Genomic DNA, 16,694 nt, shown 5'->3' on the forward strand with positions numbered 1-16,694 from the left:
AACTTCTTTTAAACCATCATGATTGAACGTAAATGGACCACAAAACCAGTCATAAGGGTCAATTTTTCGAAATTGAGATGTATAAATAAGCTTTCCATTGATGTAAGGTTTGTTGGGATCGGACAATATTTGGCTGATACACAACTGTTTGAAAATCTGGAATCTGAGGGTGCAAAAAAAAAAAAAAATCTAAATATTGATAAAATGGCCTTTAAAGTTGTCCAAATGAAATTCTTACCAATGCATATTACTGATCAAAAATTACGTTTATATATATTTACAGTAGGAAATTTACAAAATATATTCACGGAACATGATCTTTACTTAATGTCCTTGTAATTTTTGGCATAAAAGAAAAATCTATAATTTTGACCCATACAATGTATTTTTGGCTATTGCTACAAATATATCCCAGCGACTTAAGACTGGTTTTGTGGTCCAGGGTCACAAATAGATCAGTGTTGAATTAAGGCCAGTCGTTTTAGAAGTCATTTGCAACATTTGAAATCTAAATCCAACAAAAAACACAAAACCATATGCAGCATCATAACATTTATTTAAAAAAGACAAATACAAAATCAATACAGAAATCATTTTTATTAAACAAAATTTCAGATTGTCATGCATCAGTAAAGCAGCACGTGGGGTTCCAATCTTCAACACGTTTGGAATGACAATATTCAAGTTTTAAACCAGGGGCGACTAATGAGGTTTATCCACCTGGATGTTTTAACTTGATTGGCACTGGTCCGTAAATAATCATACAGAAATCCAAGCTATGGAGGTTTTCCTCAAATCCAGCTTTGGATGAAACCCAAGACACACGGGTGACATTCCACCACACCTTTAAATCTTCAATGGAGAAAATCATGTAAACATGCATTAGATCTCCTTTCAATAAACGTGACCAAGGTTTATATTCTATAAAAAGGCACAGGTTTTAAATAAACCAAATCTGACAAGTAAACTCACAGCCTGAGAAGGCCCATGTACAAAAATACACTTAAATCAGACCTTTGGTTTTATATTACTACAGTACAAGATTCAAAAATAGCCACTACAGATTTGCTAAATTGATAAGAAAGGCCAGCACCCATTTATCACTCATCAGAAGGTCTAAGGCACGAATGCAAACTAGTTAACCAGTGTGCAAACAGATAGTCCCAGATAAAAAGAAAATGCATAATTAGTAATTAAATAAATATAAAACACCAATCACCACACAAGTAACCCTCTGCTTACAACAGCAGTGGACACAAAACCCTCCCGACACACTTCTCTCACCCTATAAAGAAGATTGGTCTCCATTTCTGCCAACCAGCAACAAGTCAATAATGAGTCATTGTGGAACGTGAGCATGTCCAGAAATTTATCCAAAGGGAACAAAAACGCACAACATTTAACACAAAAAAAAAAAAAAAAACATTACGTAAGAGGAAGCACTTCAAAGATGTGAGATTCAAAACGACTCCAATGAATCTCAAATCTCAGTACATGGGTTTTGTAAAACATCTCATCCAGTTTGGTTTCATCACAGAATGTCCTCAACCTATCGCAGCTTTCTCCTCCTGAGGTATCCGCTGCGCTGGGCCTTGTTCATGCGCAGGCCCAGGTAGAGGACCAGCTTGATGGGGGCCAGAACGCTGATCACCCAGCCCTGTGGGACACAAAGATAAGAAAGAAGGTTAGGGTGAAAACATGGTCAATGAATGTATAAATCACTGCTGGATGAGACGTTTAGGCTGTCGCACCATGACGGCGTGAGGGAAATAGCCGTTGGTCTGGTCTTGCAGTCCCACAGTGGTCAGTTCAGCAGCTACGTAGCGTTCAGGAGTGGGCTTGTCTAGGGTGGGCTTCCTGATCTTCGTCATCTTGGTTGCCACAAAGAAAGGCAGCACACTCTGGTGACAGAAAGATTTGATGTTATTCACTAAAATTGTCACAAAAAAATATTTCACAAATTGTACATTTGTAAACAACACATCTGTACATTCATTTAAACAATTACATGGTTTTTTCTCTATATTGCTACTTCTGTGTATAGTGCATTATGTAATTTTCTGTTTTTCTCATATTAGTGTTTTATTCCATCTCTACTGTTTAATTCCTATGTATGTCTGCACTATGTGTGTACTTTCTTTCACACTGGAAGCTCCGTCGCCAAGTCAAATTCCCTCTGTGTGTAAACAAAGCTCTTTCTGACTTCTGACTAAAAGAGCACTTTAGGCTCGTTGGATCTGGCAAAATCTTTACTATTCATATTTGATAGATCAACAAGACAAAAAAAAAAAAATCTATTAACTAATTAATGCTGTTCTTGTATTTACTGCCCTCAACAGTCTCTTGGTAATTGATGATTGTATTTACACTACCATTAAAAGGTTTGGGGGCAGTAAGATTTTTAATGTTTTCGAAATAAATCTCTTATGCTCACTAAGAATGCATTTAATAAATTCAGTGAAAATGGTAATATTTGGTATATAGTAATGGTACATGGAAATAGTATAATAGTATAAAAAAAACAAAAAAACAAGTAATTTATTCCAGAATAAACTCCAGAATTTGGTGTCACACGATCCTTCAGAAATCCTTCAATTATGCTGATTTGGTGCTCAAGAAACATTATTATTATTACTACTATTATTATTATTATTAATAAGTTTTATATTTTTGATGGAAACAGTCATACATTTTATTTAGGGTTCTTTGATAAATAGAAGGTTCAAAAGAACTTTTTTAAAATTAAAAATGTATTTCTTTACTGTAATTGTTTATTTAATGGATCCTTGCTAAATTAAAAAAAAAAAAAAAAAAAAAAACTGACCTGAAACTTTTGAACTATTATGCATTTAAAAAAAAAAACAAAAAAAAACAAACAATTGTTTAATGCTGGTTCTCTCACCTGGATGATGATGCCTTTGCACTTGTACTCGGTTTGAAGTCCACGTGAGAAGTAGTCCACAAAAGCCTGCAGAAAGATGACAAGTAAAAATCAACCTCAAAAAATAAATAAGACCAAAAATAAAACCAATAATTTCTAAAAATGCAAGGCATCATAGCGTACAGTATAGCATTATTTAATTAGTGTTTTTAAAAATTCTGTTTAAGTGTTAAGAAAATTAGCACTATTAAATACGCAATATTGACTGATACAAATAATAAATAAATAAATAGAATAACTTTACTTTAGATTGTTCAGTACTAACAACTTGAAAAGTTTTTTCCGAAACAATTATGGCCACTGAGATCTCTGTGAAATATATTGTGAAGACACTCGCCTTGGTGGAGGAGTAGATGGTCAGGAGTGGGACGGGGAACATGCCACTGGCAGAGGAGATATTGAGGATGACACCCTTAGCTCTGCAATGAAAAAAAAAAAAAAAAAAACTTTATTTCAACTAATCACATTTGACATTGACATCAAATAGGGTATATTTCCAGCTGTGGAAACCTGAAAGCTGCCGTCACCCACTGTACTTCAAAACACACGTCTAATGATGGTCGCCATGTGTGTTGCCATGGCACCCGCTTTCTCATGCAGTACCCCTGCAGCCGCAGCAGCGTGCTGGGGAGTGCAGAGGGTTGGACCTATTTGTACAAAATTTGCCCAGCTCCATTATTGGCCCCAGAGTTGCACATGACTCAGCAGCAGCCAATGGAATCAGTGCATTGTTGCTTTTCAATTTCACACAAAGAGTGGGGGGAACAGGAGGGGAGGGGGGGAAGGGGAAACCCTGTTTTTAAAAACTGCACTGAATTCCTTTTTAAATTCAGTAACATGCTGAAAGATGTTTTTATATCGTACACCAGGACTCACCTTGCCTCCATTCTGGGCAGCACCAGACGAGTCATCTGGAGAGGGAAAACAGGACAAAAAAAAAAAAAATGAGTTCTCACATGCTCCAAAATGACTTGAGACAACATTAAAAATCACTAATATATCACTCCTGTATTAGAGAGAAAGGGAGTGAGGGAGGGAGAGAGGGAATGCGTGGGTGGTGAACACGGGGAGCGTTGGTGGAGATCAGCAAAACACAGGGAGAGAGAACAGGTACAACAGGAGGAGTACATCAAAGCGGTCACGTTGCAGTACTTTTAAATTTGAATTTTCAAAATTCCGAATTCCGAAACCCTTCAGCAGCCCAATATGTTGTTTGTGTCTACTTACTTGGCACACTGAGGTAATGTTGACATTGATCATGGTGGTGATGAACTGCGAAAGGAAATTAACAGGTGAATATTTCTTAACGACGACAGCTACTAAAAATTAAACCTTCCTTCGCAGACAAAAGAAACGACTCACGTTTTCCAAATCAGGGATGTGGAGGAAGAATTCAGGGTATGAATATGAGATTCCCACATTGTTCACTGTGAATCAAGAGATTACAAAAATAGAAAATCAGATGTGGTGGAATATGATTGAGATTTTGTATCTGAAATAAACATGTTTTAGGAATGACCACTAGGTGGCGATAAAGCATCAGGAATGAGAAGTGAGCTCTACATGGTAAAAAACTATCACGATTTCAGGTGAACAACAACAAAAAACCTTTCTGAGAAGATGAGGCCAAATAAAAGATGTTTCAAGCAACACGCTTTCAAGCAACAAGCGACAAGGAATCGTGAATGAAAGTTGTGTGCGTGTCGGCTTTCCGACAAGTTTGAGGTTTGGGTTACTTACAAGATGTAACCACGTAAAAGAAACTTACCAAGGACTCCAATCTCCAGTCCAGCAAGACCCTTTTCGATTTTAGGATAGATATCAATCTGACCATAGTCCACCGCAATGGTTTTTGTTTCCACATTATATGTGCTTTCTGTAAACAGAGACATAAAAGACACTTAATGCAAAGAAACCATGTAAATTCCTCCCCAGAAAACTGCCAAAACGCTCATCGTTCCAGCTGCAGACCTAATATTGGCATTGGAGAACTCTGTCCAAGATCAGGCATCCCTGCTATTGCTGCTGTTCTAAAAATAACTTCTCTGGGACTTTGCCCATTGCACCAAAACACAGATTTCTGGTCAGCAGGGGGCGCTGCGTACCAAAGAAAGGCTGTTGGAGGAACTTCCTACATCTCCCCTTCCCTCCTCTGCTTGTTTGAGGTGCCTGCAGCAATTAGAATTTATTGTCCAAAGGCTCATTTGTCTAAACACTGTTCCAGTGAGTTATGAGAGGAAAATTCCTCTCAGGTCTCGCAGCGAGAAGCGTTTTTTTTTTTTAATCGGAGGTTTATTTTAAGAACCAGGGGGCTTGTGGGATACTGCTTTGGATGACTTTAACACCCAAACGGAGGATGATCAATGCAAATGTGAGGTTTGAAAACCAGATTTGGCTAATACATTCTATTAGCCATAACCTCCCCCCCTTCCACCGTTCTGTGATGCCAGCACGACTGTGGTACTGGCAGACTGGGATTTTTCCCCTTCCAACCTCAGCAGTTCAGCAGCTGCATTTAAGACGGCTTAAAAGTTGATTATAGTAACATTTTATACCAATAAAAACAACTGTTTGTATCCACATGGAGCTTAAATGATTCCTGACAGGGTGTTTGAGTAAAATGGGTGCTTTCAAGAGCTGATCTTGGGCGAGTTACGAAACTCCGGCAAGGCATTGTTACTTCATTATTCAGTGCACACACTGAGGCCAAATGAGTACAAAAATAAAATAAAAATAAATAATCTCCCATTCACAATCTCATGGCCTGTCATACTCCATTCATAACAAAAAGAAATGGAGGGTTAAAAAGTGCAAAGGACAAAAAACAAAAGTCATAAGCTCCTTAAAACTTTAAAAGAAGGGGAGGAAATAGTAGTAGTAATAATCAATCATTATTATTCATTTTTTAATTATTATTACTACTATTATTTCATATAAAATATCATTCATTACGGACAACTAAAATCGTACATTTTCAATAGTTGAAGTTGACAAAATAAAGTGGATTAAAAACAAATTAGAAATGTTGAACCATGCAAACTAACTGAAATAAAAAAAAAAAAAAACACTTCGCTTATTCAAAATATTAATACATAATAGTACTTCGCACAATTAATACAATACACAATATTAACTATACTAATAACTACTATATTATATAATATATCATATATATATATATATATATAACATTATATTATATTACAAAGATTAGCTTGGTTCATTGCATATGAAGAGATAAAGCAGAAATTGCTTTTACACTGAAAGCCTCAACAATGCCTCAAATGACTGACTGATGGAAACTTCATTTCAGGTGATTGTACGGAAAACAATATTGGTTATGATCCTGTGACGTCTGATTGGTCTAAACGGTAGATGTTTGGCCATACAGCACTCAGGGGACCAGTGACAGACTGAAGGCCCAGACTGAAGAAGCTTCATGCTACATGTACATCATCCGAGCAATTATCTAGCATCTAAAGAATTCATATTTACTGGAACAGGGAAGGCAAACAGTGGTTCAGCCCTATTCTGAGAAGCTTTGTGCATGACCCCTGGAGCTCGGCGTGGACCTTTGACTGTGCACTCCTGCCAGGCTGCATCAGCTCTCCACCCAGTCAGTGAACCAGGCCCCCACCCTGCCTCTTAGGCCAGGGCTAAAAATAAACCCTATTTCATTAACATCAGGAGGACTGTCTGTCATTCACAGAGATGAGCACTGCAGTTTGCTAACACACACACTGATGGCCAAATACTGACCGAGAGACTTTGCCACGTCGTCGAGCTTCTCCTGGGAACGGCTGATGAGCATCATGGAGAATCCTCGTCGGGCAAGCTGAGAGAGAAAGAAGATAGTTTGAAATCACCTCATTTATGACAAAGAGAAACATTGCAAAGCATTTGTTTACAGTTGCCATTAAAACATTTCATTAAAGTGGCCCATGTCAGCGTCTTTGGCCATTTTTATGGTAAAAATCATACTTGAGTTAGTATTGGAATATAACATAGAACATTTTCCTCAGAATTCTACAACTAAATATGGATTAACTTGATTTCAATTGTATCAAGATAATAGAACTTTTTAGAGAGGCGTAAATTAACCATATAAATGTCTGACAGACAATAAGCACAGACAAATCTCCTAAGGTTGATATGTAAAAACATCTAGAAGCAAGCTAGAAGTTACTTGATTTCACTGAAAAAAAAAAACATGGTGTCGTTTTCAAAACATTTTCTGAATTCTGACCAGCCCAGCACAGCAATGGCGTGAGTTTAGGGGCGGGGCTATTTATTTGTTTGACCAATGAAAAATGAGGGGAGTGTTTGAGGGAAACCTGTTTGAAGACAGTAATTATTTTTCACAAATGTGGATTACTCCTCTTTACTTTTAACGGTTATGAAAAAGCTAAAGACGAAGCTGAATGTTAACTTCTGGAGTGAGCAGTGACATGAAAGAATGGCTTTTAACTGTACGAGTTATGTGAGGTAACAGGTCTTTCCACCAGCAGTCTTCTAGTCACCCTCCTTCTCTTGGCCTCAGAGTGAAACCTCTGTCTTGTGATGAGTCACTGTGCTTTCCGTGGAGCGAAGAGATAAATAAGAAGAGAAACCCTTACCTCCTCCGCATAGGATTTCCCAATCCCATCCGTGGCTCCCGTCACAACTGGAAAAAGGAGAAAGAAAGAGACAGGATCAGTGTTTGCGGCAGCTTAATTACTCATTTTTCACCAAAAACAATCTTGTCAAATGGTAAATTTGGGCAAAGAGGTACTCGGATAGACCAGGTACAAAACAAAACAATCCTACACCTGCCAAACTGCCATCTATATGAAGATAGAATTGAAGGGTGTCATTTTAAATAATGTTTAAAAGTACTACTATATTTCAGCTTAATACATAAAAACTGTTTAAAGTAGCAATTCGTAGGTTGATTTCCATGAAAAGCGCAAGTACTGACATTGAGTATCCCAACCAGGGGTGCATTTCCCAAAAGCAACTACGGTCACCAGTTCTGTCGTTACCAATAGAGTTCAGTGGAAATTACCACCATAGTTAGCGAATGATGCTTTTGCATAATTTTTTGATGTTAAAATACTCTTAGCCTAAAACGTAAAGGCAACAATAAACAAGCCATTTCTGTGTTATTGTCCTCAAAAAGTGTAAACACTTACTTCGTGGCATTTTCAAAGCATTTGTTGTTTGAGAATCACGACTAGCAACACAAACATGGCAACATTGGCTTGTATATCTCAGCTTAATTAAAAACAAAAAAAAAAAAAAACACAAAGCCATTTCTATGTTGATTTCCTCATGAAGTAAAAATACTGTGCCTTTTAAGAACATTTTTTGTCCTTTTAAATTGTATTTCTGACCAGCAACACTGGCTCAACCAATGATGCAAGTTGGGAGTGTGGCTATTACATAGGAGACATGTTCGAAAACAGTCATATTTGACATGCCATTTAGTGACTTTAGCGGCACAGAAATGACACCCTTCACATTTACAACCATTCGTTGAGAGCCAAAATGTGTTGTTTTTAGTGACCATAAATCCACTTAGAAATCTGACTTTGAACAAATTTGCCATTAACAATACTTTTTTTAAATTTTTACTTCTATAGCACTTCACTCTGACCTAAAAACAGCTTGTAGTTTGACCAGACAGACTATAAAATATTACTAATAAACTCCCAAAAACAAACAAACAAACAAACAAAAAAAACACACACACACTCAGAGGCCCATCTCAATGTCCCATGATGCTCTTGTTTTGCAAGATGTACACAGAAAACGAGCATTGAGACATAATGTATGATGGCTGATCAAAGTATGGCATGGGCAGTGGTCATTCGCAAGAACAGGGCTGTGGGGAGAGTGGGGGTGTTATGACGTCTGTAGAGCACGACAGCACAGGAGGGGTGAGGAGGGATCCTGGGGCTGCTAAAATAGAAACCAGAGGGAGAAGGGGGCGGAGGGGGGAGAATGGGAGACTGCGCAAAGTCAGATGTGGGTAGAAAGTGAGAGAGCACGACAACGGGAGTGAGAGCACTGGATCGAAAGACAGAAGGAACAAAAGACAGTGATTCAGAAGCTCCTTTTCAAATTCATCCTAAGAATGAAGCACATCCTAGTTTGTCTTAATGGAACAAATTACATTAAAGAGATAGAATTTTCATTTTGATATGAACTGTCATTTACTCGCCCTTATATGACTTTATATGAATAAATCTAGTTTGAGGAATATCTGTGTCCATACAATTGAAGTCAATGATCACCAAAACTGTCTGACTGTCAACATTCTTCAAAATACCATACTTTGATTTGTAGAAGAAAGTAACTCAGGTTTTGAACAACAAGAGCACGAGTAAATTACATTATTCATTTTTGGGTGAACTATCCACTGAATAACCGCAAAGAGATTGTGAGAATATGGCTGAAGAACAAAACTCATATTATGAACGTCTAAAACACTGTACATACTTCCTTCGTTTGATAAAAACATAAATTTAGTCTCATATCCTTCAAAATGTCAGAACAAACATTGAATTATGCTCTTAGAAGCATTCCTCTAGCAAAAGTCACCAAAAACGAGATGTCATGCATGGGGTCACATTTCACAAGATGTGGCATGTGTCTCACATTTTCCCTAAATTTGAGGAATTCCAAGCTTAAATTTAAGTGTGCGAGTGTGCATGCAGAACAATTCAAACGGAGTGACAAGGGCTTGGGGACAATTCTCAGAATTCCATGCAAGGATGTGGTTATAAACACACAGAACGTGTTCGGCCACATCGTGGGCCATCAATCCATCGCTATAGTCATAAACAGTCAAAATTTGACACGTAATCCAAGACCAATCAACATCTAGATTACTTGGATACCTGGGGAGCATTTGGGGGGGTGGGGGTGGGTGATGATCATAAATGCACATCTAAGAAACATCTAAATCTGTGACAAACCATGAAGATGCATGCAAGCGGCTACAATATGAAAGCGGTGCTTGATACTTCTGTGAGCATGAGTATTTTGTTAGGATGAACATTATTAAAAGCACAAAACAAATGTATAAAAATAGGCCCAGAACAGCCCCCTTTGCAAGCGAGATGGCACGAGCAGTCGTGCTCCAGTACGTTCACGAACAGTACGTTCAGAAATACGTAGCCGCACAGGCGCACTGGCCCTCCTCCGACTCAATATTCCAGCGCTAAAAAAAGCAGCCGAGTGAGTAAAAATAGCTGCCTCGTCTGGAACAGCCGCAGCACTTGAATACCAACAAGATGCTGCCCGCTCACCCTCAATCTCTCTCTCTCTCTCTCTCTCTGCATCCCCCAGCAACCCAGCTCATTGTAGAGCCTTCGGGAAAAAAAGAAAAAGCTGACCGGTTCTTATGGAACAGGGATTTTAGGCTTGCAGCAGAGGACAATCGTGAACGAAAACAGTTTACGGACTCAAAAAAACCATCGGAGGCCAGTGTAGTGCAACTAAAAAGGGGAATGAAGGGGGATTTGGCCGTCCACATTCAGACCGCTACTGTATGCAATCTGTCGCATCACTCTCTCTCTCCCTCCATGAATGAACCGTTCCCGTTTTTGGCTCGGTAGCACTGCAGAATGCTAACACCTCCGCCCACTCCCCCCAAAGCAGCATCGTGCTTTAAATAGCACAAGCCAGTCACATGGCCAGCAGGAAAAACTACACACCAGAGCAGTTCAGCACCCAAAATAGCATCTATACTCCGATAAAGGTGGATTGAAGAAAAAAAAAAAAAAAACACACCACACGATGTGGGGGTGAGAGGGTGCAATATCAGAAATAGCAGTAAAAAGTCACATGCCTGCCAAAAAAAAGAGGTGAAAAAAAAAAATCAATAGTTCTCCTCGCAACAGTCTCCTCCTTGCAAAAAATTAATTAGAACAGAAAAAGGCAGAAATAATTCAAAACATCTAAACATAGAGCTGGTATATTTTTGGACACTGGTGCGGAGGTAGATGCTTTTTTTTCCTAGCGAGAAAACGCATTGCCGTTAAATTTGTGCAAAAGTAACACCTGTCACGGACGACTGAGGTAAAAGTACTGTATGAGGTGAGGGGCTTATTCAGGACACTAGAACGTTCACATTTTGATTCAAGGCGCCTATATTGTGCTTAATATTAGTGCATTGTAAAAAGAAAACTAAAACAGGATGTAAACGGAGTTAAAATATTAGCCAATGAGATCAAAATAAAAGTAGGCTGTCTCATACTGTGATGTTAGCACATTGTAAACATGAAAAACGGTATCTAAACAGTTAAAATTAGTGCAAATAGTGTCTTTTTTTTGGTTAAATGTATTTTTTGTTGTAGCAAGAAATGCTACATACCAGACGCCTTTCACATTTTTTGTGAAATGTGACTGCTTTATATTGGCACAGTGCAAAAACAAAATTAAAAACAGAAAAATGGCATCTAAATAGTTAAAATGAGTGCCTTCTCTGGTTGAAACCAAATTAAAATTGTGGCCAAAGAGATCCAATTAAACGTATGCTACACACCGTGCCTCACGATAGCAGGTCGGAATGGGATGTGAATTGTAAGTGTAACGTTAAACGCCAGATGGAAGATTTCCTTTTCCAGGAAATAAATAAATAAATGGAGCCGAGTCGTGACAGAGAAGAGAAAAGGGAGGGTGGGGGCTCGCAGAGGGCGAACAAACAGATTCGGAAGGGGGGAGAGGGGCTCTTAGTGATGGAGACGGAGGGGATGAGCAAGAGATGGAGGATGGAGATAGGCTTAGACAGAGAGAGGAGGGGGGGTAGCAGTTTTACCCAGCATCCTCGGTTCCGGCACGTGGCAACGAGCGTGTTAGTCACATGAACGGCAGCGTTCCCTTTGAAGCCCCCCACCTCTTCAAAGCCCTCCCTTGAACACAAGAGCCAGTCACACTGTCATCATTCACGGCGCACAAGGGCTCACACATTCACAAGTTGCGCAGTCCACGTTCACTCTCTCACACGCACCGGGGAATACGTTTCATTCACATTGTCCCCTTTTAGCTAGCATGAATGGGCTAACGGTGCTATTCACAAACTGTGTGCATTCACAATCAGCAAGAACAAGAAAGTTGAGCGTTAGCTGTATTCAACATGCTGCCAAGTTTCACCCGAACTCAGAAAGGCCTAGGCCAGAGCAGGTTTTAAACAGAAAAACTCCTCGATTTGAATGTCAAAGCAAGTATGCGTGACAATCACCCCCATCCCCATGAATGACTGCAGCTCTATTACATAACCGTGTGATTCTCAAACACATTTAGTGTTCTAAGGAAGGATGAAGTGAGCCACTGGAGGACAAGAGAGATGAGGAAGGGTGGGGTGATGAAGCTCTAATTCTGGCTTCCTCGTGCTGCTCGGTCAGCATCACAGAGAAAAGGCCAACAGTACACTGCACCAGTCACAAACTCAACCTGCTAGCTGGGGACCAACAATAGCAGGCCTCTCTCAGCCCATACAGAAACACACCAATGGACTAGAAAAGATAGTGGCTTCTCAATGTAATTTATGTTGCTGGTGTCGATGAAGTGGATAGAAGTCTCTTCCTCAACATTCAAAGTTAAATCTTCTGAAAAAGGGAATGTGACTAAACCTATCAAGAACATGTCCGGGTCATATTTCACCCCCAAATAATAAAAAAAAAGCATTTCTTGAAAAAAGAATTATGATAATCAAATAAATTTATTATTTTCTCAGTTCAGGAGGAATAATATGCACAAATTACATTAAGACAAAATATTTTATAAAAAATAAAGTATTCTATTGCCTTCATACTAGATTTAAATAATTAATGCACAAAAAATGTTACTGTATTAGCATGAGGATGGGAATCCCCAATGAACAAAATCAAATTATTTAGGAGTAGTAATAATAATAAATTTATTAAAAAATAATAATAATAAAATCACTACTGTAATGAGAATTTGGGGAAATGTGTGCTTAATTGTTGCAATGTCATAATGCAAAATAAACAATGTCCTTTTTAATTTTGAGGTGAAATGTGCTTTTTGGACATGTATTAATTATCAGAATGAGATCTCATAATGAACCTCAGATGCTTATTGTCAAAAAAGTGATGTCATCGAATTAATTTAAGGTTTAATAGTTCTATTGTTCGTTAACATCTGTGATTCCTTATAAAAGAATGCTGCCTGGGTTTCCTCAGTAATATGTATAATTTAATAATGCAGAGAGAGAGAGAGAGAGAGAAGCCACATCTGACTAATAACAATGGTCTAAAAAAAGCCTGTGCTTCTACTGCTGCAAGAACATCATGCACAATAACTAAACCACTGGCTTACAACCTTTACCACAGCGGTGCAGTTCCCAAGACAGACACCAGGGGTCTCCCGTAAGCGACTCAGGCGAGGAATGCCTGGTTACTACAGGAACACACCGCAGGGCCTTTCTTCTCAGTTCTTTCTCATACATTCCTCTTTATGACTCACCTTCAAGGTGCTGCAAATTCAGCACATTATAACTTCAAAAAAAAAAAAACAATCTTATGATGTGACCTCATGCCGTCAACATGCAAATGAACGAGTCTGTGAGATGAAGGGAAGAGGAGGGTCAAGGAACCAGCAGTTACATTCATACCAACGTGGAGAGAGAGTTTTGAGATCTGGATTCTGGAAACTGACTCTTGCTCAACCTGACGAGACCTGTGCTTCTGGATTGGCGGGAAGAGGAACTAGTTTCCCCCCCTCCCACATCCACTTAGTCACCTCCAACCTGTGAGTGATAGCACACGTTAAACTGAACGAGTCTGACTGGTACCCTGCTTTTTTAGTTTCAGGGAGTGGCATTCATCACCTCCATATTTGATGTCACACTGAGAGAATGTATGAAAGAAACAGTTCAAAATGTGAAAGAGGGAGTGGTGGCGTCTAGTGAGCAAAGGGGTGATTCTTGCAAAACCTGCTGGTAAAATGTGCAGGTCATATTTCACTCCAAAATTTCCCTGAATTTGAACTGTGATTATACTTGATATATATATATCTATATCTATATCTTTGATCATTTAGGGTTCATTCAAGTGGATAGACACACACACGTATGTGTTTATTTATTTTTCAACTGATATTTTACTTGACCATTTATTTTGCTTTCGAATTTTTATTTTTTAATTTATATTTATTTTTATATTTATATAGAATGTTCCAATAAAATATCAGTTTATATTAAATGTAATAGGTTGGTAAAATGTTTAATAATAATAATAACAACATCAATAATTAGGCTTTGTCTCTATGCAGACTAAGAGATCTAAAAAGATCTATAATTGGTTTGGTCATTAATATTTACCAGTATTACCAGTAAGCGGTGCTAAACGTGGCCACCTTTGACATACATTCAGTAGAAAACAACATTCTTCACAGATGATGTAACTGACTGCATGAAGCATATCAAACACTTAATATTGGCTTTGAGAAAAAAAAAAAAGGTCTCTTTTATACTCACAATATAATTGCTTCTTTTTGGAGTGAAATATGAACATTTTATTAAGAGGTGAAAATAACCCAAAAATCTAAAGGGTTGTCACTTCAAACCTTTTAAGCGGCGATGCCTTCCAACCCATCTTTTTATAAATAAATAAATAAATAAATGTTATTTTAAATAAAATCTTCACACTCGCTACAGAAAATACTGCGACCCTCAAATCGCTTTGCATGTGCACTACCCAAGCTGGCCGCTAGGGGCATTGAACAGTGCACTTGATGCCTCGGCAACATCCCAGGCGGTGAAAGACTATGGCATGATGAGCCATTTCAAAATCTTTCACAGTGTGATGAGTTTTGAAGTCACAGTATTGAAAGTGCGATTGCGTCAGGAGCAAATCTTCGCGCTGTACCTCACGGCTTTTGAACATTTACTCAACACACACAAGTCTCCCCTCACATGCCGCACGTGGTATGGACCCGCATTATAATTAAGATTGGCGTTTTAAACTGCGTCATGTTGCCAAAACCAACCTCAGTGCCCCAGTGAGGGTGATGAAGCGGACAACACCGGCCAAAAAGACATCTACTTAAAGACCAAGCCGCATTTTACCCACAAAACTGCCAAAGCGACGTGAAAAAGCGCGTTTGTCGGGAGCGCAGCCGGGAAACTGGAGAACTGGGTCAGGCCAAGCACATACGATTCAGGAAAAACTTGAAATGCGAAAAATGATAAACAGCCGGAAAAAAAAGATTGTAAAATAATAATCATAATCAAAATAAAATATGCGTTTGAAATCAAATACAAGATTTGAGAATGATTCGTAACTATAAACTTTAATCCAATTAGTCTGTTTTCATATATTTGACCGAATATATCGCATTTAAAAATGTCAGGCTGAAGTACCTGAATGACTCAGAGTGGCATGCTATCTGCGCATAATATATGAATGTATGGCGCAATCAGTCAACCTGAGACACACGTCGCCTCCATTGACCATACGCATAAAATACTAATGCCTCAATTAGTCTGCTAGATCTTAACGATTACAAATGTGTGTGAGCGATATAAACGCTCGCTCTTAGTAAACGCTGACAAAAATGTGTTCAATTACATATGCTGCGCAAAAAGTTGAAATTATTAGCCCCCCCCTTCCTCCTCCTCCTCCAAATCCATGAAGTTCATCTTTATTTAGTTTAAGGCTGCGCCAAATGCGCACTACATTCATCCCACCCATGTCCTGCCAGCACAAGCTCTCATTCCCAACGCATGTCGTTCAACTTACCTGCCCATTTTCCTAATTTGGGAGAGAGTAAATCCCCGTTTCCCAGCACCCATATCCTAAAGCCAGTGATGATCTCGTACAGCAGCCACAGCGCCAGCGAGGCCGTGGTAAGTGCACCGACCCAGAAGAGCGCTCTCTCGGCAGGCTGTACCGTCTCCACCACGTTAAACGACTCCATGTCTACGGCTGGCTGTGCGTGGTGAATGACCTGCAAAATTAGTCGTTATGCACTGCTTTAGAGCTTCAATGTGTGCGCCCCTTTATAAGCAGGTTGTGGCATCACACCCCTACAACTCCTCTAACATACTAGTCTATCCAGATTTAAGTGCACACCTCCCACATACTCCGTCGCCGCCCATTCGAGCCCACGTCCATTGTTGATTGGCCGAAACTCGCGTCCGTCAACCGCAACTTACCGTTGATTGGCTGTTGTCCGCGTCAATCACAAAGAACCCATTCTCATTCATTCGGTTGCCTGTTTCAAAGGGGCGGACCGAAAACTCTTCTGAGTGAGAAGCGATTGGACAAACATTACGGCAACCCCCATTCAAATAATGTCATTGGTTGTGATTTAAAACTGGTTTTTCTGTTTCAGTCAGGGTTACGAAACCTCCAAACCCACGCTTCCAACGATCACCCCCACACTATTTTATGAATGAAGGTTGTTGCTCATTGGCCACGAGGACTCCTGTTGTCCCGCCCCTTCTGAGCAGTCAGCGAGAGTCTATTTGTCGACATGAACGCCAGTCACATTCATTCACCAGCTCTGTCACACCAATGAGTCATACTTTTGGGGTTTGGGGAGAGACGGGCAAGCTTATTTGCTGCATTTTAGCTCGATAGGCACATGCATAACTCAGTTTTCCATTTTCCAGACCATGTCTGCGTTTCCAAAAGCACATAAAACGGTATTCGTGAATGAAAGAAAACCGCGTGAACACACATTCCGCTTGTTTTCACAGTGTAAGACAAAATAAAAACCATTCATGTATTTTGAATATTGC

The 16,694-nt window shown here is 39.2% G+C and overlaps 1 protein-coding gene across 1 annotated transcript; it reads right to left on the minus strand.

The window, feature by feature from the left end:
- Positions 1-537: 537 nt before the first annotated feature.
- hsd17b12a (hydroxysteroid (17-beta) dehydrogenase 12a) lies at positions 538-15,983 on the minus strand. Its single transcript, XM_058767966.1, has 11 exons — positions 15,691-15,983; positions 7,558-7,604; positions 6,701-6,776; positions 4,710-4,817; positions 4,304-4,368; positions 4,169-4,213; positions 3,818-3,852; positions 3,279-3,360; positions 2,903-2,968; positions 1,752-1,901; positions 538-1,657 (listed from the first exon to the last, which is right to left on the minus strand). Exons 1-11 carry the CDS (start codon positions 15,866-15,868, stop codon positions 1,550-1,552), a joined length of 960 nt encoding a protein of 319 aa, XP_058623949.1. The 5' UTR covers positions 15,869-15,983; the 3' UTR covers positions 538-1,549.
- Positions 15,984-16,694: the final 711 nt, after the last annotated feature.

Source organism: Onychostoma macrolepis, chromosome 25 (assembly GCF_012432095.1).
Source record: "Onychostoma macrolepis isolate SWU-2019 chromosome 25, ASM1243209v1, whole genome shotgun sequence".
Taxonomy (NCBI): Eukaryota; Metazoa; Chordata; class Actinopteri; order Cypriniformes; family Cyprinidae; genus Onychostoma; species Onychostoma macrolepis.